General features: G+C 37.3%; 1 protein-coding gene across 6 annotated transcripts; it reads right to left on the reverse strand.

The window, feature by feature from the left end:
- Positions 1–1,783: 1,783 nt before the first annotated feature.
- On the reverse strand, positions 1,784–26,790 carry LOC149014538 (5'-3' exoribonuclease 3-like). Of its 6 annotated transcripts, none has more exons than XM_089156965.1 (24): positions 26,299–26,790; positions 19,554–19,656; positions 19,389–19,465; positions 19,089–19,280; positions 18,809–18,928; positions 18,647–18,709; positions 16,063–16,209; positions 15,739–15,903; positions 15,375–15,452; positions 15,203–15,289; positions 9,622–9,798; positions 9,421–9,507; positions 9,124–9,219; positions 8,898–8,993; positions 8,006–8,076; positions 5,553–5,681; positions 5,398–5,474; positions 5,269–5,309; positions 5,083–5,157; positions 4,833–4,990; positions 4,181–4,297; positions 4,010–4,085; positions 3,321–3,400; positions 1,791–3,128 (listed from the first exon to the last, which is right to left on the reverse strand). In XM_089156965.1, exons 1-24 carry the CDS (start codon positions 26,500–26,502, stop codon positions 2,393–2,395), a joined length of 3,252 nt encoding a protein of 1,083 aa, XP_089013091.1. In that variant the 5' UTR covers positions 26,503–26,790; the 3' UTR covers positions 1,791–2,392. The 6 variants fall into 6 exon arrangements, with proteins under 6 accessions (XP_089013094.1, XP_089013089.1, XP_089013091.1 ...); XM_089156966.1 differs by having other exon boundaries at positions 1,793–3,128; positions 4,181–4,285; XM_089156963.1 differs by having other exon boundaries at positions 1,790–3,128; positions 9,421–9,798.
- Positions 26,791–26,931: the final 141 nt, after the last annotated feature.

Genomic DNA, 26,931 nt, shown 5'->3' on the forward strand with positions numbered 1-26,931 from the left:
CGTGTATTTCGATGCATTACAACTCTGTCTTTTCAGATTTCAAAGTTGGTGCCGTACTAAAACCGTACTCAATCGTACTCATTAACACCCTTGATATAATGTATAATGTTTGTAATAAATTATTTGTATATCTTATTATTTTTTAATATTTAAAATAGTCAAAATATCTTTAATTTTTACCCTCTTAAATCTATTAGATTATTTATTTATTTTTCTCCTTTCTTTTCCTTTTTAAGAATTCAGCATACATGATCAGATGATTTTTTACTTTTTTTGTTTTTATTTAATTTTCTTCTGTCCTTTTTATGGAATTTTATTTTTTTGGCTTTCCCTTTTTTTATGGGAATCATATTTTATGTATTTTTTTTAGAACAAATTGCAATCACATTCTCTCTTTTTTTATGGGATATTATATTTTATGTATTTTTTTTTATAGCAAATTGCAATCACATTCCAACACAGTAAGGTTTGTTCAATGACACCTCATCTTAATTCTTAAGTTTCATAAACACATGTTCCCTTTTTAGTCAAGAAGAATTCGTAATAGACACAAAAAGACCAATATACCCTTCTCCTGGGTTGAAGAACGAGAATTAAAGTTGAAAAACTAATAAAATCTGGATATGGTTTGTGAGATGGTGGTAGTTTCAACTCTCAAGTCATCTGGTGGGGTAGATTCCAGCTTGGCTGCCGCTGTAGTGCTGTAAATTGTAATTGCATTCAAACCCTATTTCTAGCTTAAATCTTAAAGATCCAAGAAAAGATCGTAGCAGTCAAACTGAAGAACTAGGAAAGCGTGTCGAAGATGAATTTTTTTTTTTTTATATATTTTTTTTGGGGTATTCAAAGACGAAATGGTGTTGAGAGCTGCAGTTGTTGTTCTTTCTTCCTTGTGTTACTCCCACCGTCTTGCCAGAACGATTATTCCCTCTGTACAGTCTCTTTATATTCTATCTATGACCGTTGTGATTAGCTCATCACATCTGGAACTTATATGATGTTCAATCTCAGGTATCACGGCCAAATTCAAGAATCACTGCCTTAATATAGGGTTGATCTCGACCTTGTAATTTTGTTGCAAGGATAAGTGACAGTCCTGAGCAATCCTTACTATGTTTTGTGGGGGAAGATGGTTTCAAATCCTATGCACTTTTTGGCTGATAGGCTTAGAATGTGGTTACATCCCTAATTTATTTGGTCTTCCATTAAGGAACGATTTGAGGAGTTGCTCTGTTGGTAAAATTAAAACCTTATATAACCATGAGATCGAAGGTTCAAATTCCCTTCAGGGCCAAGAACAAAACCATGCCTTGTATTCAAATTATATGTTAAAAATCAAACCCCTAACCTAAATATATATAACCAAGCTATTGGTTAACTAGCCAGAATAAGCCTCAGTTCTTTTAAACTAAACAAAAAAAAAAAGGAAAAAGAAGAAGAAATAAAGAGGAGATTCACAGAGAAGGACAAGTACTTGATGGTTCATGGTGGTCGGGGCTTAAAGTTGATCCCACAATAGCAAATGACTTATTTCCTAGAACCATCAAATCTGTGACATTTATGCCTAAATTTCGACCTATTTTGGCCAGATTCCAACCGCCCATTTCGGGGGTATCTTAGATTATTCTGGACCTAAATTTGACCAATAAACACACTAGAACTTGGCAATTTTGAATGATTTCTTATAAATTATCCTCATTTGGCAGATTACTTGAATCATTTGATCATAATTGGAAATATTATCCGTTGACCTTGAAAATTTCACTACAAAATCCCTTCATAATTTAAATTGTTTCCATAAATTCTTCCCTATGATTCTCCTCCCAAACCACATTTGACACATTACCTTTTGAGCCTAAATCATTAAGATATAATTAATATAATTAATAAAATTATCCATTGATCTTAAAGATTTTGCTACAAAATATCTTCCTAATTTGAAATATTTTTAGAAATTATTCCATACAAATTCTCCTCAAACACAATAGAATGTTTCGGCACGTACCCTTTTGAAGCTTGAATCATTGAGACAAAATCAGTAAAATTGTCCATTGAAGTCAAAGATTCTGCTGTAGAATCACCAAAAAAGTTGCCTAAAAATTACAAAAAATCTCGAAAATATCAAAAGAAATCGAGATTCACATGCTCCGAAATAGGTCTTAGCACTGCCTTACCGGACGCAGCTTTTGATAAATTGAGGAATTTCCTGCCCTACTTTTATTAAGAATGCCACTAAATAGGAAGTTACAGGCTTACAGCTTAACATGAAACACATTGGGGCCTAAATCAAAGCCCTCATAAAGAAATGGAAAGAACTAAAACCTAAAATCATGACTATTGTACATCAGTATTACAAAGACCACCAGACATGGCAACTAGCGCCAAAAAATGGCTAGTATTGGCCATATCCTGGAGGCGGCGGAGGCCTTCTACTTGCTCCTCTATCTAATGCAGAGTACGCATTATTGTACTGCTGAGGATAACCAGCAGCTCTTGGATCTGACTTTGGTACCCACACAGCTCTATGTTGAGGGTTGTGATTGCTAGGCCCAGAAGCTCGGTAACCCATATGACCATTGTAACTGCCATTCGGAAGGCTGTTAATTCCGGGCACAACAGGGATCTGTGCTACATATCCAGGGGGGTAATAACCAGGTCCCAAACCATTCTGCGGTGGACCGGAAGGATGACTGACCATAGGGCGCTCTCTAATTTGGGGAGCTCGGGGGTTGGTCCTTTCATGCCGAGGATGATGCGATGATCTTTCATAAGGATTGGGCACCACTGGTGGAACATACGGTTGCCCATAACCATGGTGTGAGTGACGCGTATTGTTGGCTGCAGGTGCAAACCTACTACCATGAGTCGTATAATTAACCTCGGGTCTTGCAGTTCTCTGATGTTGAGGATTGTGGTATCCACCTCTCTGATGTTCAGGATTGTAGCTTCCACCACCATTCGCATAGGTTGTATGGGGCAGCCCAGACATACCCATAGCATAAAGTGGTGGTTGGGAATTTATCTGGTTATTGCCATTGGGGTACCCCTTTACATGTAAGCTGTTAACAACAAGCCTACGTGCTGCCTCTCCGAGCTGTCGACCTGAAATGGATCCAGGAGGGTTTTGCCTGAAATAAAAGAGCGAAAAACCAAGTCCTTAGCTTCTCTTTGAACCCATATTTTCCCCATCTATTGGTCATTATAATCAGATATAATTATGGGGCCGTAATTCTTCACCTGCATCCACCCCCCCCCGGGCACCCAAAAAAAGAAGAAGAACAAAACGAAAATAAATAAATTTGGACACCTAGATTTCATACCTGCCTTTGTCAAACGGCCTCCTCCCTGTGTCCTCATGCCACAAAACAGGCGGTGGTTTCAGATCCCCAAGACTAACAATCTGCAAAAGCAAAATATGACAAAACATATTATAAATTGCACCACGCCAGTGTGCAACCAGAGCAGAACCCACTGACAGCAGCAATTCAGCATCAAACATTCTCAATGCAATGCAGGCACTATAACACAAAATGCAAATGCTCAGCTAATAGCACCAAATAACTTGAAATCACTAAGTTACACAGAAATCAACAATTTAGCTTAGTGACAAAAATGATCGTCCACCAGGCAAACCAGGAGGGTGTGTCTCTCTCTTCCAATTACATGTCAGCAGCTAGCAGAAGGGGGTTTACTATTTATTTAGCACATTATTTTCAAAAACCTAGTACCTAAAAAATTTATTTGCAAACTATACATGGATTTAGTAACAACGGGCTTTCCTTTTTTCCCTTTTCCTCCTTGGGTTGATCCTGACTGACTGGCTTCGTCAAAAGGAACCTTATCATGCATTATCTACAAGACTACAACAAAGGATGCTTGAGCAAAATTTTCAATACAGACAAAAAATTCTAACCCATGGATTGTTTGTTATGTTGAGTTTAAAAACTAAGAAGAGAACAAAGCAACCAACAAATAAACCACATTCAGACTGAGGAATCTCACTACTTACCTTCTTGGGGAATACAACCCCTCCTGGCGGTCGAGCAATATGCTCATGTGCATCCGGAAGTCTGTATATAGCACATCTGGAAAAGCAAAAGGAAACATTAAGGGAAACAAAAAGCCATAGATACAAGATTGGTCCAGTTTACTCCATCTTCACTTCTAAGGAAAAGCTTACATGACTTGATTGTTCATAATGTCTTCCATTCCAGCAACAGGAGACCTGAAGATTGGAGGGCAAGGGTCTCCTTGACAAAGTGACAGGTACCCATTCATCCCACCACTGCAAGTAGCCCTAGATAATCAGGAATTGAACCAGAAGTTCTTAAAATAAAAATATAACAGTTAACAAAGATGATGTGCAACTACAGTCAGTTAACATACAGGAACTACTCCGATTACAAGCAAACTGAAGATCAAAATAAAATGGTTATAAATAAGAACTAAATCATGTAAAGGCACATTAGTAAACTAGCATAATGTATATTACTATATTAAGAGTGCTATGGTAGCTTCAGAGCAGGGCAGCCTTGACCTGACCCAAAAATCTCCTTCTATTTCCAGGATATGGTGGTACAGGGCAAGCCCAGCATGTCTAGTTGCCAGATATCAGTCAGTTTTCTCAAACCAGAGCATAAAGCCTATCATGTCAAGTTATAATCAAAATGGGGAAACTACAAACGCTAAAAGGAAGATATATCCTCCTAAACTTATCCAATGTCAAGGCTACTATCATGTTCAAACAATACAGACCTAAAGAGAAGGGGATCAGTATAAAACGTCCATTCCTTCCAAGGAATAAAATTACTGCAAAGCTATAGAATACCAACCTCACATTTGGATCAATTCTCTCTTTGACTTCAATGCGTTTGTCATCTGACAACTGTTTACAACGGTCGTCAAGAGAAAATATGTATGGAGAGAGAGGATGAGAGCATGCCACAAAAAGCATGTCAGACATCACACTGTTCCTCCGAACTTCCTCCTCCTACAGCAGAAAGTAAATGTTATAAGAATTTCTCAGCATGAATACAACACCAAGAAATCAATGTCATTCTACATGCTCCTTTAGTAACTTACAGTTAATGTATGTTCAACTTTTTTTATCTCAGCAAGGAGGAGTCCTTCATCAATGAAAGGTAATTTCGCAATACCCTTGATAATAAAGAAAGAGAAAAGCAGAAAACAACAGAAAAAGTTTCTTTGTCAACCTTCCAACTCATTATCTAAATCATAGGATGTGTCACACAAAAGAGATGAACCAACCTGCCAAGCAAATCGCTTGCCATTCATGTCAACTTCAAAGTCTGCTCAACAGAACAAATAAAAACAAATCAATATTTCTATATACTGCCTTTGAAAAGGAAAACTATTGATAAAAGAATGTACGCATACCAGTTGGATAAAAAGAAATAATTGGTGAAGTTGGATCAGTCATCAATTTTTGGTAATGCGTGGGAAGAGCATGAGCACTGGAAATAGGTTGAAGTAGTCAGATAATGACGCACAACAAGTTAAATACGAAGTACAAATCATGGTTCGAACACAACCTTGCAGCTGGAAAAACTCCCATCAGCTGATCGAATGGTTTGAAGGGAGTACCTAATTGAAAGCTTATGTCCATCAGAGCAAGACCCTTGAGATCAGAAGCAAAGGGTGCATAATGATAAGGATAGAACCTGGAACGACAGGGCAAATTTAAATATTAAGTTGAATCCATATATGCCGAAAAAGATAAGACTAATATCATGGTTGCATTTGTATGGACCATATAATTTCCTTTTTCAAGATTTCTGCTTTCCTCTCCAAAACCTTATTGATTTCACCTTTTGTTTTATCCCTCCAAGGGGAGGGGGAAGGGAGGAAGGAAAGAGAGGGTGTCTGGCTGGGGGTCACCTGAAGTCATATAGTGGTGGCTTTCATATTGCTGGGAAAAGGAAAACTAGCTTTGCATACAACCCTCGTCGTGACATACACATAACAAGGATATAAAGGCACCCTCAGGTTGTCTTCTCATAAGATAGACGCTCCTCAGGCCCAACAAATCCCGACAGCCAAATTAACAACCTATACCTTAAATCCAGTGCATTCAGAGAACAGCTATCCTCACATTCTCACTTTCAGGGGTAACATTAATAGAACAGATTATTATCATGGAACACAGAAGAGCCAAAACTAAATGGTTCCATCTCAATGGCTCAACAAAGAATTTACAGAAACTAGCTAGTTTTAACCATATAAGACACTTACTCTGGAAATTTTTCTTCCTACTGAAATGGTACCATGCATAATTGCTTTTTCTTCATTCAAGAGGAGCCCTTGAATAGCAATTCCTAGGCACCACCCAGGACTAAGGATCATCGTTAATATGAGAAATATTAACATATTAAGGTCCTAAACTAGAAATGAAAAAGGACGCAATCAGCCGACCATGTGGCAGAGCTTTATTGATGTAGCTTCAAATGAACGAGGGCCAGTTGACTAAGATCTCCTAAGAGAACCAACTCAAATGGGGCAAAAAAGCAGTTTCTTGGAATTTTGCAATTGGCTTTTTTTTCTCCTCTTTTTTTTTTTTTTTTTTTGGTGTTGGGGGGGGGGGGCAGGGGGGTTATGACATAGGCTGCAATTGGATGAATTCACGGCAACAGATGTAGCTGGTTTATGTTAAAACTCCCATTAATCTAATATGGGGTGCTGAGGTTTGCTTCTAACGGAGAAGTGCGAGGTTTCAAAGGTACCTAGCTCATGGGAGGTATGAAATAAATCCCTTGAAATGGGGAACTAAGGTCCACAGGTTACAAAAATGGGATGAGACATGAAGAAATCTTGGAATTGATAGAGGGATTTGATCCTCCAAGTTTGGTTGGGTTTAGATGACTAGATTGGAAAATATGGAGTTTCTCACTTCAGGCATTTTGAGGAGTATGAAAATTCAAGAAAATATTTACATCTTGATTTGGGTGATCAGAATGAGATCACAAGGTTGGGGGATGATGTGCTTAAAAGTTTTCAATAGATCTAGTAGTTATATTTGTATAAATCTGACCTTAAAATTTCAGTGCATTTGGAAGTCCATGAATTCAAGAAAATAAAAGAAAAGGTGATAGAAGAAGGGGGACAGCGGTGCAGGCAGCCAGAAACCTAGATGGGGAACCTTGTGATTTGGATTGAATGGAGAGAGTTCTTATGTCGTCAATCCAGCCAGCCACAGCAAGGATCTAGGCATATCTCATGCTAGAACCTCAAAAGTTTCTTAATCTTAGCCTTCTCCAACCAATTGAACAAAACCAGTATTTACGGCAGCAAAATGTCATAAAAACACTAACAGATTGAGAGGAAAATAATTATAATCCAAACTGTAGACTCCTCCATCAAAAAAAAAATTTTTTGTTTGGGGGGGGGGGGGTCTATTTATAACAAAACACTAGAAGTTATATTGCATTTAGGACTTGTAGACTAACTTAAATTGGGTAGCCAACCTATCTTTCACTGACACAACAAAAATGTGACTGCATTACATGAATTAAAATCTGGAAAATAAAAGACTAGTAACCCAAATGACATTGTTAACCATGACTTAAAGTTGGGTACTAAATTGCCACTAAAATCAGTAACAATAAATAACAATATAAAAATAATAATGACTTAAAGTGCTGCTGGGCAGCAACCTAGGGACTTCACGTGGGCTTCTAAGGAGAGGGAAGCAAGTCTGAGGACTCAAATTAGGGGATGGATCAGCACCAATAATCAGGTTGAAGCCTCAAATGTAAAGGGAGAGAGAATTTGATTTATAATACATGGACCACTTAGGCCCTTCTCAGAGTAAATAAGATCTGTCTGGAAATTAAGGTAGGAAATATTCTATCACCTAAGCCACCACATGAGAAGGCGGCAACTGGCCAATGTCAAAGATAAACCAACAGTTATCGATATGAAACACAATCCAATATATAACTAGTATAAGAAGAAATGACAAGCAGTAAACAGTTACAATCATACCCACCACTGCCATGAGCAAACCCCTTCATAATAATAGCGCATGACCCAGCATAACCCTTCTGTGTATTTTAAGACCTACCAAAGGAAAGAAATTGAAAGCAATATTAGCACAAAGGAATCAAAATTCCAGATAGAACTACCATGAAGCAACAACGTTCATTGAAAATAGTCAAATGATATATGATTTGAGACCACTCCACTTCTTGAATAAAAATTGAACCAAACAAGAGACTAAATAAAATACAAGGGCCTAAAAGAAACCCAGGGGGGATAGGCTGGCAGTAGAAACCAAAGCTAGAAATAAAGCCACAAAAGCAAGTCAACAGGAAGGACTGCTAGCTGTAAAAATGAAATGAAAAGGTCCCAAGGGACAACAATGAGCATGTTCCTTGAGGAGTCCCTTACATGAAGAGGAGGAAGGAATGAAATTTCAGAACTAACATCAAAGAAAGATTGGACATGATTAATGGGTGTTAGCATCCCCAACATGCTCTCATGCAACGTAACAAGGACAAATACACGTCTGAGTAACTATAGGATTGGAAGAATTAAGTTCAGTTGATTCCTTAGCAACACAGAGACAAAAAACTAAGGTCAGATCATATCAAAAGCCTTGAAGTCAAAAAACAAAAGTACTATGCCAACCTGCAAAATTTCAACTGAAACCTACGAAACCTAGTACAGGTCTTGACTACTGAATTTCAAAGTCCAAATGGCTTAGGCCCAAGCAGCAGTATTATGCAGAATAGATGATATCACACAACATCTGTGACAACTATAAGAGTCAGAAAATGAAAGAAAGCATTTTGAACCTACCTACAAAGAATGAAATAGAGCTATTATGGTTTAAAAAAAGAGGTAGATGACTCATTCCTATTTCAGTTCATTTAACTTACAACATCCTTCCGTATTGTTTCAAGTTCATCGGGGGTTTTTGCAGAAAACTTCTCATCATAGTACCTTTCTTTCCACCCCGGCTCTCCCAATTTGATCTGATAACATGGGAAAACAAACCACGAATTAGAGGCAGATAACACCTGCTTCTTAAGAGGACTCCTAATTAATGTAAAGATCATGTATAAAATGGTTTAGATAATAAGACAAGCATCTGCAGATTTAAACCTTGTCTTCTTCAGGACTTTCAGAGTTAAAAACGTCAGCCTTCTCACGAAGTGACTCCTTAAGCTTCATTTTCAACTCATCCTTGTTTTCACATAACTGAAAACCAACACAGGGCGAAGGTAAACACTTTTAGACAATAAGATCTATCAATCTTGTCACCCACTTGTAAAGGATAAATAAGAAATAAAAACAATAGTCTCAGTGTCAGTTGCACTAGTTCCAAATTGAAGCTTACAGAACAGCTGACTAAGTGAAAATTGTAACAAAGCATCCTGTTCTTTTAGGAAGAAAACATACTTCTGCTTCTTCTGTGAGACTATTTTCAGCCTCAACAATGGCAGCACCAATGGACGACCCTGAAGACACGCGTGCAACTTTTCGGCACTGAAAATTAACTGATTTTCTATCAGGGGCTCCAGAATGCTTGCCCTTAATATTAAGTGTCGATAGAACCATGGTAGCTTGACCAAGCTGAAGATTATCTTTTCCTATAGTTACCGAATTCCGTGAACTGCTGGGTCCTGTCTGTTGGAATGGAGAAGGCGAAGGAGCAGAAGCAAGACGTGAACCACGATAACGGGCAACTGGTACTGCAGAATCAATTCCACGTGGAGGCTCAGCATCATCTCCTCTTTTTGCCTGTGCCTTTTCACGCTTAATTCTTTCTGACTGCCGCTGAAAAATAAAAGAAAGTTAAATCAGAATTGAAAATTTGCACCTTAAATCCCTTCCTCAGTTAGTAAATTCTAGAATCAAACCACGAAAACATGCAACTATCTTAAGATTTGAAGAACAATGTGAAAAGCAATCTGGATTCACCATTTTAGCCTTTGGATTGAAACCCTAAATCTTTTATATTGATCACTTCCATTGTACATCTGCCACTCCAAAAACAACGTTGGTTCTCCAAGATAGCACTTTCTGTTCATATGGCCTTCCTTAACTCCTCTCACATAATCTTTTAGTATGTGATATTAATTTTAGCCCACTATAATCACCTTTATTTATGTGGATTAGGCTAAAACACCTCTCTATACATTCTGTCACTTGTACTGAAAAAAATACAACTAATAACTAGTAGAAACAAATACCAAGGAAACATTTGAACATGGTAATCCACCTAAAACAAATTTCCCATTGCTAATTAAATATCAATTATCAAAGAAACTCACAACTCATCTATAACATGGTCATTCCACAAAAATTCCTTGTTTGACCACATATCCATCTCAACAACCCTATCGATGCAAAAGTTATTTTATCTTATTTTTTCCATTAAGGGACATAGAGGGGCACTCTGAACCTATTAAGGGACCTAGAGGGGCAATCCTCTTTAGAATAGGATACACAATTACTTAACTAGTGATATTTTTCTTTGCGTGTATGAAAACTACAAGAAGTTTCCAATTTGTCCAAATCATATATGGTCTATGTTGCAAACGATACATGCATAAGAAAGGTTAAGACAAACAAGGTAATGTGAACCAAAATTCTCCCCACGGCTGAAACCCTAGTGTGGGCCCCAAGGCCACCCCAAAGGGGCGGACCTATCGCTGGTAGAACCCTCTTAGAGGAATATTTTGGTCAATCTAGTCCTAACTTAGTTGTTGGTTTATTTTCCAGAATTTCATTTTTATCTTTCTTAAGAGTCTAGTTCAGTTAGAAAGTCCAGTTTGAGTTAAAGATGAGCTCTTAGAGTCTTGGTATTCTTCTTTAAAGATAAGACTCTTTAACAGTCTTTATTTACAAGAAGACTAGAAGAGTACCTTAGTACGTAAAGTCTCAGGGGAATCTATTTTCAAGAAGATTCTATTAGATCTTTTATTATTGATTTTGGATGGTTGAAATTAATTGTGATGGTATCCTAATCTAAAAAGGAGTCCCACTTAGGTTTAGAATCTTTTAGCAGGCTATAAATAGCCTATTATTTTTTTATAAAAGTTAGTCTGATTAATTGAATAAGAACATTGAAGTTGAGGTCTGCAGTTGAGGGGGCCACAATGGATTTACAGCTAGCTTCTTCTTCAAGATCAGCAACCCACTCTGTCTAGCATTCTTCTTCAGAAATTCCAGCAAGCTCTCAAGACAGTCCCAAGTAAGTATAGCAACCCCAGCCCCTTCGTCCCTCTCCCCCATCATCGTAAGCTTCCCCCACCACCCCTTCCCCCTCAATCAGGGCTACCCGCATCTCCTCCCTAACCTTCCCTAATCCCTGCAACCCATCCCCTGTCCTCCCCTGTCCCTGTGCAACCCTAATTCCCCCTCCCTCTTGCTGCTGAACCCCAGCAGCAGCCCTCTCCAAGCCCCACGACACCCCAGACCCACCCTTCCCCTACCCCATATGACCTCCCTTCGCCCCTCCTCTACCCATCCCCTACCCTATGACACCCTCCCTCCCCTTTCCAACCGTCTGGGGCCTCTCTCTGTCTCTTCTTTCTTGCGGCAGAACAAGAAAACAAAAAACAGAAGGGGGAAAAAAAAGAAAAAAAGAAGAAGAGAGACGAGGAAAGATCCTTTTCCCTTTCAAGATCAACCCATATCCATTACACCATCATCCAATTTGGGTTTGTTTAAACTCTAAAACCTCCCCACGCCTAACCGTAGGGTTTTTAGGAAGATTCGGTACATCCCATATTTCTTTGTTAAGCCTCAACAGCTCAAGTTAATTCTCTTCTACATAACATAATTTTGTTAATTCCAAAACCTCTACAGCTGGGTCTCCATCTTTATTTTAACAATATTATCCATCCCCCATTATTTTGTTACATCCCATATTGATACCCTACTACCAACTAAACTATCCCATCTTAGGTTTTGTTAAAACCCTAACCTCCCCATATTTCCCAAATTATTCAATCCAAATTTAACCATATTACTCATTAAATTGCTGGAAGATTCTGGGTAACCCTTAATTTTAGAGAAATCATCAGAGAAACCTAACCTTAAAATTGGGTTTCACATCACAAGGTCACCCTAATATAAACCTTATTCCTTTTGCTTTCACCAATCATCATTACATGATCACTATGATACCCAAGGAGTAAGTTCATAGAATATAAAGATGACCCAAATAATCCCTAACAATGTATCCTATCTATCGTGGAATATATTTTCCATGAGACTTGGCACAGAGTATTTTTTTAATTACGGTACATTGAGAGACATATGAGGGACGCTCTAAGCCTTTGAACCTTTTTTTTTCTTTGGCAATCCACTTTACACTAAAATACATGACTACTGATATTTTTCATCTAACGTAGGAAAACTAGAGTTTGTTTGTGACATACTGAAATCGTATATGGTCTACATTCCTGATAATGCATGTAAAAAAGTTTAAGTAGGACAAAACAAGGTCACCCTTCATTTAACCAAGGTCCCATCACTTTCGTGAGCCATCATTATATAGTCAATATGACATACCTAACAAGTAGGGGGGAAATTCAGAACGACTAGAATAATCCCTAACTATGTATCCTATGTTGATCACCATGATATAAATAAGGAATAAGCAAAAACTCTCAAAATGATCTAAATAATCCCTAACCATGTATCCCATACTATCGTGGAATGTCTTTTCCACCGGACTATGCTCAGAGCATTTTTCCATTAAGGGACATCGAGTGACATTTGACGAACACTCCGAGCCTTTTCAACCTTCTATTCTATCGCAATCCACTTTAGGCTAGGATACATAACTGGTGACATTTTTCTTCGCATGATGGAAACTATAGTTAGACACATATCCATGGTTATCAAAGCGTCAGCCTAGGTGGCAAAGCGGTTTTTGAACTACTTAAATTGTGACCGCTTAACTAACAGGCTGATATCTTGCCGCTTTTTTGCTTAGGCACTATCACTTTGCCACCTTTTGCGCCATATTCCCGCCTAGATGCTAAAGCAACCAATTTTTTTACATTTTGTAATTTGTGCATATTATTTTTTCTTTTTTTTTAATCATAATTTATTCTAAAATGCCGTATATAAATTTAAAAATGTGAACCATTTCGGAATCGAGGCCCAATTTGCAAATGAACTCCGAGGCCCTAAGTGCCTATCGGCAACAGAATGTGAAGCATGAGTCATATTCAACATTGATAATCAATGAATCATTAAATAAACAATGACTTGGAAATCAAAATAATGAGATCTATTAATTTATCATGTCGGCACTGTTTGGTTAAAAAAAAATGGAAAAATGGATACATCAATTCTGATTCCAATTCGAATATTATTCATGTATATTAACAAAAAAGTCATGTTAAAAATAATTTGTGAAATAATTTCACTAAACTATACATGAATAATATTGTTATTCATAATTGTGATTCTTGATTTTTTTATTTTTTTTGAATGTGATTGTTGAATGTTTGTTTAGTACTTTAGTTTATTATAAAAAATATTTGTATTAAAAAGTAGTTTAAAAGTAGTTATATTAAAAATATTGACTAAACCGCTTTGGTCGCTTTATTGCCGCCTAATCGCCAAGACGGAGCCCCAATCGCTTTGGCCGCTTTGCCGCTTTAATAACCATGCACATATCCATATGTGATCTATGTTAACATAAGGAGGTCAAACACGACAAAAAGAGGTCATCACTACATGATTTGTTTGATATACCTAAGGAGTAGATCATGAAATCTCAAACTGATCTAATTAATGCTTAACTTATGTATCATATGCTCTCCTCAAATGCCACTTGGCTCAAGAGTATTTTTCCATTTATGGGACATGCTAGGACATTCAAGGGACATTCTCATACTTTTGAGCCTTTTTTTCTTCAACAATCCACTTCAAGATAAGATACATAACTAGTGATAATATTCTAAATATGAAGGAAAGCTGCAGTTAGTAGCTAAATGATGCATGCAAAGCCTATATACCTATGCTATCACAAGTCATTAATGCATGGTTATTTTATATACTAAGTGAGTAGGTCATACACTCTTAGAATGATTTTATTAATCCCTAACCATATGGATATCATGGAATGTTTTTCCGCAAAACCTGGCTCACAACACTTTATACCATCAAGGGACATGGAGGCACACTTTGAGCCTTTTAGGCCTTCTTTTCTTTACCAATGCACTTTGGGATAGGATACATCACTAATGATATTTTTATAAACATGAAGGTGGACTACAGTTAATTTATGACATATCTAATCACATCATATATGGTATATTTTCCTAAACAACGCATGCACAATAAGATTAAATAGGACTAGACAAACTCACCACCCATAAACATGTGTGTGTGTGCGTGCAGATATATGCATCAATTATGTGAGTAAAAAATATGTGGTTCCTTCAATACACTCAAGAAGTAGGTTATACAATCTTAGAATGATCTAACTAACCCCTAACCATTTACCCAATGTTATCATGGAATGTCTTTTCCATGGGACTTGGCTCATACTATTTTTTCCCATCAAGGGACATACAATGAATGCTTTCGAGTCTTTTGAGCCTTCTTTTCTTTGCAAATTCACTTTAGGCTAGGATACATAACCAACAATATTTTTCTTTACATGTTGAAAAACTACAGTTAGTTTTGACGTATTCAAATCATATATGAGCTATGTTCCTAATAATGCTATTAATGCACACATAAGGAGGTTAAGTAGGACAAAACAAAGTCACCCTTGATATAACCTATACACTACTTTTGGGAGACTTCATTGCATGATTCCTATGATATAACTAAGACATAAGTCAAAGAATCTCAAAACGACCAAAATAATGTTTAACCATGTATCATATGCTATCATGAACTGTCTTTTCCAAAAGACTCGGCTCATAGTACTTTTTTTTCCCATTTGGATCATGACCAAAAGGACATAATTAATGGCACGTCTTTTAGTCCCTAGTAATATGCCTCCTCACCCTCACTTTCTCAACCAGAAGAGAAAGTGGGAGAGATGTCAAATGGCACCATCAAAATTGAGTCAACTTGCTACCTTTTAGCCAGTTAAACCTCACCTCGTCAGTCTTCTAGTTCCTTGTTTCCTTGCTTTAGCAGGCTATCTTCTGATTGAATATGACAACATGATAAAACAGGAAAACAGAGTAATGGAGCTAACCTGATGTAAGCGAGCTCTTTTCTGGAATATTTTATCTTCATAAGATCCAACTGCTTGAATGAAATGCTCTACCCTGCTTAAATTTGGCTAGGAATAGAGGAAAATAAGAATTAAGCATGCCATGGAAGTGAAGCAAAAAGTAAAATCCAACAAGAGAAGATCAAAAGAATACCTTGCTTGATTCGGTCAAATACCCCCCCATTGGCCCAAACTCTTTTTTGTACACAGCGATCAGTAAGTTGATTGCTCCCTAAATACAACAGGGGAAACATTTTACCAAAACCATCTCTCAGAAACTCAGTTTTCTCATTTAAATTGAAATTTTCAAAAGAACATTAAAGTTATCTTAACCATACATATAATGATCTTCAGAGGCACCATTTATCCTCTTTCTCTCCCACACTTAATAGAAAAGAAAATTTATTTATTTTCTTTTTTTTTTTTTAACAAAATAGAATTGACGCTACATCCACTCAAAATAATATAACAAGAACCAGAAGAGAGAGAGAGAGAGAGAGAGAGAGAGAGAATCAAACCTCACGAATCTCCAGTGTGGGCATATGTGGCAGAAAATCATTGCCGACAAAGAAACACATGAATATAAAATCATCCACAATGCACTCAAAATCAATCTCAAATGGAGGATTGGGGATCCGCATTTCATATTCCAAGTATTCTCGAAGAGTCCAAATGTTGAGGAACTGCAGAAAGAGGAAAATTAGAGAAGCAAGTTTGACCGAATTCCGAAAGTGAAAAGGGAAATACATTGAAAAGGATAGGTAAGAAAGAAGCATCATCTGATCATCCTATGCCCTACAAAGATTTCAAAGCAATGGATGAATCTAATAATCCAAATGTACCTGGTAAGGCTTTTTGGCAACAGTTCCTTCACCCTTCTCGTCGAACTCTCCTGACTTTCTCTTTGCTTTTCCTTCACATTCAGCTGCTAAATGACCCACTTGGCCACATAGGAAGCATTTGTCTTGTTGTCCAGGTGTGTAAACAATCTGAATGTTGTCACGTAGGAATGCAAAATATGAGTAGTTTCACATTGAAAAAATAAATACATGTGCCAGTCCTTGTACAAAGCTTACAAGGACAAAGAAAAAAATGAAGTTTCCAAATATGATTACTTACTAATAACATAGACATCTCAAGAAGACAACAAATAAGATACAACATAAATTAGACCAAAGATGCCCAAGGAGTAGATTCTCCAAACATATATTTCTCTGCTGTGTCGTGTGGAAAGCACTCATTAAATTTCACCAAGGTCTTTCCAAATGTACTGATTCCAGTCCAACACTAATCAATCCACCAGAAGTCAAACAACTGGGATGGGAAGGGAGGTCTATGTGATTTGCCTGTGGGTCTCTTCTGTAGTTAATTTTATGAGAGACAGAATTGGTTATATTTTGGCAGCTAATTGCCAGGAAATTTGCATTCCTCTGAAGAACGATAAAATTTCTTGAATTTCCAAGAGTTTGTGGAGTTCATTAATATAATAATGCAGAAGACAAACATGCAAACTTGGATATCAATTCGCAAGCTGTTCTCTATTCAATAATTCTGTCTCCTTAATAGATGAATTGTTGAGCAGGAAAAAGCCCATCTCAATTTTGTGACTAGAAACCAGCTTCATCATGAAACATTTAGACCACCATGTCCTCATTGGAATTGTTCGCAAACATGGATCATGTTCAGATGATGTGGCAGATTTTAAATTTGGATTCCTGTTACGTGGTCGGACATCTTGTTTCATTCTCTCGATGCTCACAAAGTGTGGGGTGTCACTCACAATCAAGGATCACATTCTCAGTTTCGAGGCCAGTTTCAACCAGCCCAAGACCAAGACATGGCCAAGATCGATGCAAACCACATTGAAACCAGGTATTTTTGGAGATAAAACTCGACATCAGCTGCTGGTTAAAACTGATTCAAAATACCAAAACTGCTGAAATTAGTTAAAATTGCTCATAACTTGGCCTTTTATTGGAAATATTGATTGTAACTACCGAAATATTGTTGAAACTTATCATTACCCTAGGACTTCTAAAACGAACCCACAGTTTCATAACAGTTTCTAGGGAAATCGAAATTTAACCGAGATTTTGGCCCATCTTGATCAAAACTTGAACTATGCTTAGAATGACTATGGCTCGAACTCAGATCAAAATACACTGTTGGATTCTCTAGGGGACACTAGATTCAACAGAAGTTCAAGCACTAGGAGGGAATGGCAAACTTTTAAATAACCAGATTTTTCAAAGAGCAAATTGGAAGTTCAATAGAAAATAATAATAAAAATAATAATAATAAAAATAAATGAAGAAAAAGAAGAGAGGACAAAATGAGAATCAGATCTACTGAATGACAACAGACTTGGAAGTGAAACTAAAAAAGCTTAGGGGGTAGAAGGGTATTTTGGAAACTAGAAGTAAAAGGATTGGAACATCATCCATGCATGAGGTTTTATTTCAACATTGAGACAAGCAAGGGCAGCAGAAAGGGGCATCTGTTTCAGAGATGGAGATTCCTCAATAGAAATCTAACTAAAGCAAAGTGACATTTTGGGATAGGGACTGTTCAAATCCTTCTTGATCCCATCCAACACCAGACCAGAACAGTTGATAATACCTAAAAGAGAGCTTCTGTAATCAAAATCTGCCAGGTAGATATAGATCAAGATTTGATTTCAGTTTGATATTAACAAACAAGGGTTTCATTTAGGCGTGAGAAACTAAACTAGGGTCACCCAAGGGGGAGGAGCCTTCTCTTCTAAAGCTTCCAGGTTAAGCTGGAATAAGACAATTGGTTAGCCCCCATCTCTTAGGGTAGAAGTACTGCCAACAGGAAAAAAACCATAAACAATAGTGGAGAAAGAAACACAACGGCGAAGGAGAAGAGAATACAGAGGATAAGAAAAATTATAGAACGTCGAAGAAGAGATGAGAGAGAATATCAGAGGATAATAATCAAACCAGAGAAAGAGAGGACAATGAGAGTCAGAGTACACACACTAGTTGTCTTTTATTCTACATCTCTAGATGACAAGAAATTAACATCTCAGCAAGGAGATTATGAAAAGAAACCATCCATGCAATGTATCATTCTTCTCCACGATAGCACATTGTAAGACCAGCTGGGCTACAATCACTTCTTTTGAATGAGATAATTTTTCACTTTTGCAATTGCTGTAGAATGTGTCCTTTCAAAACAAATTGGACCTTGTGAACTATCACATAGACAAAAAATATATTAAATACTGAAAGTTCATCATTTAATTGTTCACAATTTCCTGAGTCCCCAAATCCTATTTATTGCATTTAAAGAGCGTTCATGTAATTCAAACACCCACATATGTATCCCCACTTAAGTGCACCAATGTTTAACTTAGAAACAAGTCAAATTGCCATAAAACCAATTGAGCAACAGTGCACTAACCTCTCTTAATATTGAAAAATGCACTTCATGTGTAGCCAGCGCCAACATGATCAAATCTGCATCCTATTGTACAAAATCATAAATTCACCAAGAACAAGCCTAACAAAATAGAAATAAAGACATAAAAGCAGATTCAATAAATCTACAGAAAGAAAACCATACCAAACCATATAAGCAATGGTGTGTATTTGGATCATAACCAGGAAGATTTCTTTGAAGACGGATGTACGACATAATTTTGTGTTCCCCTTCACCAGGAACATTTGCATCGGAAAGAATAACCTTCACAAGAATCAATTAATAAGCAAAAGCCAAGATTACTTTTACTAACAAATACAAAAGAACAAATAAATACAAATTGCAATATATCTGACATAGAAGAGCTAATACATGCACAAAGAAAAGTATTGGAGGACCATTTGCATTAGAAAGGATAACCTACCTTGATGCCTCTCCATCCAGCGTCATTGTTTAGTCTGAGATGAACGTAGTACTGCAGAGCAATTGACAAGACAGCCATGAATTCTGTCCCAGGGGTGATGACGTTGGAGTCAAAAGTTTGGGACTCCTTTTTTGGAGGTAGCTTTCTGCCCTCCTCCTCAAATTCTTGCCGTAATCGCTCTTCTTCTGCTGCCTGATAAAAGACAGTAACCACTCAAAATCCACCATGTATTATTATAACTTAAAAGCTAAACCAAAAGAAAGAAAAAAAGGAACAAGGAAATTATGTTAATGCACCCACCGCTTCTGCTGCATCTTTGGCAGCTCTGAAACGCCGAGAACGTTGCTGATTCATTTTAGCCCTTGGAGCTACACCATCTACAGTTGTAATATCAGACATGTTAAGAGTAGTTACGCCAAATATATCAACATCATAAAGTCAGAAACACCCAACAGTGAAACTTACCAATAGCCATGTAAAGAAGCTTCCGTGGCCGCACCATCACAAAGAGTCTATCAATGTAATCAAACATGCACTGGAATACCTCCTCAAAAGTTGTTGGGGAAGGCTGAATAAATTTAAATCAATTACATCAACAATGTATATGAAATACACTAAAATCGAAATGAAAAAAGCAACATATTAAGTCCTGAGCAATCAGATTTTTTTCTCATCCCATCAAAAAGAAGGTGACTTGTAAAGTACAAAAGAGAGATCTGTGTGCCACATATTAGTTCTAACTCTAAACAGGGCATATAAGAGCTATGATTATACTCTTATCTGAAAGAAATCAATGCACAAAACAATATAAGACACTATGAGAATAAGCCAAAAAAAATCCAAAAAGGATTACCTAGGACAATGGCAAAAAATATTGGGTATAGATTAGAAAAGACAAGGTTGAACCATAATTCGCCAAAACCAATAAATCTACAGACAACTTGTCATTCCAATGAATCACTTGTTACAGTTGTCATTTTAATCATTATACCAATGAGCAGTTAATGCATTAGGAGATCACTTAAAACTCTCTCTGCTGAAAAAAGAAGATGCAGTGGGAAATCCCTTCATGGCTAATGTCATATTTTTTGCAAGATCTCTTTTTTCCATTTAGTGAGACGAGATGACATGCAAGATGAGACAATGTGCTTGGCACATTTGGTGACTCTTAAGTTGTAATTCTGATGATTGGATTATCATTTGAACTTTGTAATGTGATCTGTAAACATGTGTGATGCGTTAAGACTTGTTTGAATAAGAACTTTGAGCATTAATGTATGAGTATATGACGTATGCAGGCCATCATAAGGTTTCACTTCAGCATATTCGTTTTCCATTTGGGTCCAAAGAGAATCTCACATTTACACTATACTATGTTCCAGAATAGAGGTTACTAGTGCATTTAGAAGTGCTAAAATAGGCTAGAAAGCAATTCAACCCCAAATGACACCTAATACCCTCGAGTTGAAGCTTCAAGTTGGGGAAACAATTCATCAACTCAGCGAGATCTTGAGTGAACTCTCTTTTTTGAGTTGTCAGGATGGGTCTTGAGATCAAGATCTTGAACCATAATAACAAACCAAGGCATATTAATGGTTATTATCTGCAAGAATTCAATCCATATGGCAATAGAAAATGTCATAAGAACAGGACAGTAAAGTAAGCTGTCCCGGGCCGGACTAGGAGTTGTTAGTTTCCATTCCTATTTTAATTTTTTTCAAGAAGTACTAAGTGGAATAGGGCAGTCAAGCACGCTGTTCGATTGGTCGTTCTTTATTTCTATTTTGTTTTTGTATTTCCTTCAGATCAGGGTTGAGTCCATCCAGTCCTATACCAATACTGATTTGGAGTTTTCAAATCTTAAAAATGTGTGTATGCATACAGCCTACCCCACAAATTGATTCATTGAAAACTCCCACTTTCTGAAACTTTGGTTCTATGAATTCAGAGATTCCTGCGAGGGTTCTAATGTGCTGATGTAGGAGAAACCCTAGAAACTAGGGGAACTACAAAGTGGGCTACTAGACTCTTAGAATTAAACATCTATTCTTGACAAATAGTAAAGAAAGGAATTTACAACACTTGAAGTCTGATTAATCAAGCATGTAAGACAGCTAAAGTAGAGAAATAAACACAATAAGTCCTACTAGTAAGCACAACTAAACAAGAATCAATAGGGAAACAAGGGGATGGGGATCTTGGCACCATAACACTAAATTGAATGCAAGGGTATTAAGAAACTTAAAGAAAATAGAGTTATCCTAATCAATATCAGATTTCTAACAAGGAATTCAACAATTAACAATGTAAAGGGAGTCTTAGGAAGTTTTTGTTTTATACAAAACTACTGCTAAAGAATAAATGAGAAATATTTAGGGAGAGATAATGTTACCTACTGATCCTGGCTGCAAAACAGGGGTTAGAAAGCATTTAGGAACAGAAATAAGAGAAAGAAAAAATATTTTGAAGTAGTGGTGAATCCTAGGAAAGGAGAAAAAAATATTTTGAAGTAATGGTGTATCCTAGGAAAGAGAGTAGGTGATAAGAGAGAGGGAGAGAAAGAAAAGAAACAAAGAAAAGGGAAGGGAGACTAACAAAAGAAAAACTAGACTGTCGTAGGGTAGGAAAATAAAAGGAAATAAGGAAAAGAGGGAAGGTAAAAAAAAAATCTGCAAGAAAAACAAAACAACCGTGGGGTTTGGGGAAGAAGAAAAAAGATTTCCAGGGAAGAAACTAGGTCTTTTTCAAGAAAAAAAGAGTAGGTCTTTGTAGAGGAGAGCAAGGGAAATTTTTCTAGTGGGAAACAAGGGTGAAAGGAGAAAAGAGAGGTTACCTGGAGAGAGGGGGAAGAGCTAGTTCCACAGGAGAGAGAGAGAGAGAGAGCAACGTGAGCTTCTTTTCTAATTCTTTCATTCATTCATTCATTCATTGCCACATATGAATTCCATACAAGGTTTAAATAAAAAAATTGATCCCTCACAACCCTACATGTTTAATTCCCAAAATAACCCCAACTTAAGTTGTAAATATAACCCAAACCCAAAATAATTCAAAATTGGGCCAAACTAGACTCTAAGCCCAGCCCATAAAGACTCAAATATGAAATTAAAATATTTCAATAGTAAACTACTACCCAACCCACTAAGACAAGGAAAATAACATGACAAACTGCCTATAAGCAGTGTTTCTCATCGAACCATAGGATCCTAGCAATCCGATAACCTCCAAACTCATCATCCATCCACATAGATGCTGTCGTGAGATGATCTCTACGTCGGCGTCGCCGGTAAACTCATAACTGCTCACTAATGTCCTAATCATGGGCTCTAGGCAAGATCCTGAAATTCACTATGATCCTTATCTCCTGTCATCTTATCCTAATAATATATAAGTCAGAATTACTCATCTTTCCATACCTGTGTTTTCTTCTGAGTCTGAGTTTGGTTTCTTTGTCAGTATCTTCTTATAGTAGTTCCTGATCTTATTTCCACTAAAGTTATGGTTGTGTTCTCAAGGATAGTAATCAGTAGTTCTAATTCTACAATTACTTTACCTGTTAGGACTTCACCAGAATCACCACAAGTCTCCATTCTGTAACCAAAATTGCTTACTTAGTAAAATAAGATATTGAGAAATTTGGTCGTTTGGAAATTTTTTTGAAAAGCTAATCATAGTCCTCTCCATCAGAATAAAAAGGCCCGTTATGCTCATTCATAAAATTATTGAGGAAATGAAATGTAACAAAACTCTATAGTTGTTATCATAGGTTAAATCGATCCGAAAAAGGATAATTAGACAAATAACTTGAACACATTCTGCAAAAATGATATTTCCATGGAGGAGAAGCAAATGAAACACTTACCCATATAAGCCTCGTAGTATCGAGAATGACATTTTCATTTTGTACATGTCAGGTCATGCATTACTAATAACTGCACTCAATTTCGCGCAAGAAGGGGGGGAGGTCCAACTGTGTCAAATTTCCCATTTTGGGAAACAAATTCCCCATGAATATGATCAAAGTATCAAACACTTTTAACTGGTATTAACATGAAATTCTGCTCTTTCTTCTCTTAAACAAGAGAGTATTTAGTTGATCCATGATTTAAGTTTCTTTGTGATGTCAACAAAGTCTTGGACCCCAAAGCAGCTGCAAAAAACACAAGGGCCTAGCATATGATCCACACTTAGGGGACCAGATCCATAGGCTATAGGGCCAACCAGCCTTAGCTGAAACCATGCAGGTTGGGTTTTTGAGTTCACTCAAATCAAAATCATGGAAACAGGAGGAAGGTCCCTTGATATCTTTTTTGTTAATTATTACCAGAGATAGTTCTGGAGAGTAGCTTTGGAATCAAAAGGCTTTAAACTTAGTAGATTGAAGACAGAATATCAAATTTGTAACTTTAGTCATGATCGGGCAGATGATGAGGTGGTGATACTTGACAATAAAGAGATTCCTCAGAGTGATTTTTTAGGCATGGAAAGTTATTTGGCTCGCCGCAAACGAAATAGCATATACGCCCGGCAACCGCCGGCCGCGAAGCACCGCCGCCAAGGCGGGTGAACACCACCGCCAGGAGGAAGAAGAGAATAGAAGACATGAACCGGAACCACACACGGGAGACCACAAAATTTTTTAAAAAATGACATACAGACGATGAGGAGAGACAAACGACCATAAACACTAATATTTTAAAACGGGCAAGTCACAAACTGATATTTATAATATATATATGTATATATTATATATAAAATGATTATATATGTAATTAATATTATATAGAGTAGATTGACAATACCATATTATTTTATATTTTTAAACGAGTTTGACGTTGGAAACAACATTTACCAATGTCCTCATCGTTATTAAATATTAAACCATAAACTAGTGCATATCTCACATTCATACATTTTTTAACAATTTAAATTTATCTATTTGGGCGAAAATATTTCGCTAGCCCGGCACGGCAACGACGAGTTTCTTCTTGGTTTTAGGTACCTAGGTTCAATCTTAAGTAAAAGAGGTGATTTAGAGGATGAGGTTTCCCAAATAATTAAAATAGGGAGGATGAAGTGGAGAGGTATGTCTGGAGTCTTATGTGATCGGCGTATTCCATTAAAGCTTAAAGGAAAATTTTATAGGATCGTTGCTCGACCAGCTATGATGTACTGTGTAGAGTGTTGGGCTATTAAAAAGAATCATATAGATAAACTCAGTATAGCAGAAATGAGGATGCTAAAATGGATGAGTGGCAAAACTAGGATGGATAAGATAAGAAATGATCATATTAGAGTTGGTCTAGGAGTTGCTCCCATAAGCGATAAGCTTCGAGAAAGTCGTTTGAGGTGGCATGGCCACATTCAACGGAGACCTATAAATGTCCCTGTACGGAGAAGTGATATAATCCATATTGAAGGAACTAGAAGAGCTAGGGGTAGACTTAAGATAACCTTAGGAGAAGTGGTGAGAAAGGATATGTATAGCTTAGGCCTTGTATCTAGCATGGCCTCTAACAGAACTAATTGGAGGGCAATAATCCATGTAGTCGGCCCCATTTAGTTGGGACAAGGCTTATTGTTGTTGTTGTTGTTGTATTACCAGAGATAGTTATGGCTTTGTTTTCTTGGTCAAGCCAATAGATTCCCTTGTGAAAGGCTCCTAGCTCCATCTATCGCACCATTAGTTGCACAACTTTTGAGGTTATGCCAAGTCTTCAACCATGGATACCCATTCAGTTGGCACAGTTACCCCTTCATGTATGGATAAATATTGAGGCAGATGAATCTCAAAGCAACATACAAAGGTTGTTACTGATAATGGTGGAAGGCATCCTCTGACCAACATCATCATTCCATCAAGTTCCAACCACAAGATTTAGTTATTGTTTTTATAGCTTCAAAATGCCTCCGTCCATGAACCAATCATGAATAGCATCTTTGCAAAATGGGTTTGTTTAAAATGATGAAACACATTAATCCTAATGCTACCACCAGAAGATATGAAGATCGATAGTGTTTTGCAAATGCCTGACCTTAACTCTTTATGTGGGCTATCATTCAGCAGAGGTGATATGTAGCATGCATTACAGGTTCCCCCAATTTTACATGTGGGCCTTCATTTTCAGCTTCTCCCAACTTGCATCCCCCATCAACACAAGAATAGCATATGTCAAAACAAGAAGTTCACTAGAAAGCTGGGTGATAAATGCTACTACTCTTTCCTTATCCAAAGCAAGGGGCAACATGGGCTTCACCGCATATGGAATCATGCAAACAATTTCAAACATCTTAATCCAGACCTCTATGAACACCATATCCCATTCCCTCATTGGCTGAAGTCAAATGGCTGAGCTTATGTTAGCAGATTCTTGGACCTCAAGCTGCAAAAATCATAAGGGACTGTCCAACAATTCACAAAAAAGTGGACCACACCCATAAGTTATAGGCCAACCCAGGCACGATGCACATCTTTGGCTCACTCAAAGAAAAATTGTGGGGGACAGCTGACTAAAGACTTTGATGTCTTCAGATTTTCTTTTTCTTTTTTTCCCTGACTTAGTTATTCACTGAGGGGAGGAAAACAAACAAACAGAAATGTCCTTTAAGTCCTTTGTTTACTTAATCAAGAGTTCAGTAGCTTAGTGAACAACGTGTGATATTCCCTCAAAAAAGGATTCTAGTTCTAACTTCTGACTTTCCAATTTATTTTTTTACAACATATGAAACGGGGACCTAAGTGTCTCCTCCCCACGATTTATGAATAAAAATTAAAGCTTGCTTTAAGCAATAGACTGTGTAACTCACAGTAGCCTACATCCTTCTTGATATACTGAACAGAGATGCTAATAACACTTAAGGGAGAAAAGGGCCATTTGTATTAGTTATTTGTGGCCCAGTAATCCACTAAAGCACGAACTCTCAATTCAACACCACCTTGAGTTAGGCCTGCTCTTGTATATGACATACTGATTGAGAATGAGTATTTTCTACAACGAACAAACAAACAACTGCCAGATGCATGCTATACCAGGCAGCTTTTTCATTATATTCAATAAACGCAAAACCAGTTTCAATTGTACACGAGTGAACTAAAACTATATGGAACAACAGTTCAGCAAATAAGTGACTTTTGCTCTACTTTGAAATAAGAATCTTAAGTGAAATAGAACAATGCGTTTATGGAATGGGGAGGAAGAGATGAACATACACGGTCTTCCGGATGAAAACATGGATGAATGATGCCGTTCATGTCTAGATAGAGATTGTCAAATTCGATGTTGTTAGGATTAGGCTTAGTTGTATCGACAGGAATAGAAATGTCATCGATCACCACCGGCTCTTCTTCCACAACATCCACCACTACCAACGGATACTTTTCCGCCAACCACCTGTAGAAAGCTGGAACTCCCATGATTCACCGTTCGAACTCGACCTTCAACTCTTGATGCTCCTCCCCTCCGGAAAAAGCAAAAAACAGAGATCACAACCCTCTAATTTGATTCAGGAAGAGACGTACTGAAGAGGAGCCAGAGGGAGAGAGTTCGGAATATTCCAATAGAATTCCGAAATTCCTCTTACACAAGGAGACGTACAAGTTTTCTCTCCGCCTGTTTTTGAGTTACATAAGCTTAGACGTTTAGGGCTCGGCGACAGGTCTTGACGACCGACGATAGCGGTACCAGATATTTTAGGGTTTTCCCTTTTCTTTTCCAATGGTATGAACCTGGCGGTATCAATTTTTTCTCTTTTTAATTTAAATTTTCTTTACCGACAAAAAACAAATAGTTGATAAACACTGAACAGTGCTACTCAAACGTTTCCCTTTTTTTTTTGTCCTTTA

Source organism: Hakea prostrata, chromosome 5 (genome assembly GCF_041222555.1).
Source record: "Hakea prostrata isolate BN-2017 chromosome 5, UWA_Hpros_2, whole genome shotgun sequence".
Classification (NCBI taxonomy): Eukaryota; Viridiplantae; Streptophyta; class Magnoliopsida; order Proteales; family Proteaceae; genus Hakea; species Hakea prostrata.

What these genes read in the sequence shown, in the direction of transcription:
- LOC149014538 (XM_089156963.1), bottom strand. Translation starts at nt 26,502, where the DNA reads ATGGGAGTTCCAGCTTTCTACAGGTGGTTGGCGGAAAAGTATCCGTTG. An exon ending in CTGGATGGAGAGGCATCAAG is followed by an intron (nt 18,929 to 19,088) that starts GTAGGTTATCCT and finishes ATTCTTGTGAAG; the next exon opens with GTTATTCTTTCCGATGCAAA. An exon ending in TATTTCTTTTTATCCAACTG is followed by an intron (nt 5,310 to 5,397) that starts GTATGCGTACAT and finishes TCTGTTGAGCAG; the next exon opens with ACTTTGAAGTTGACATGAAT.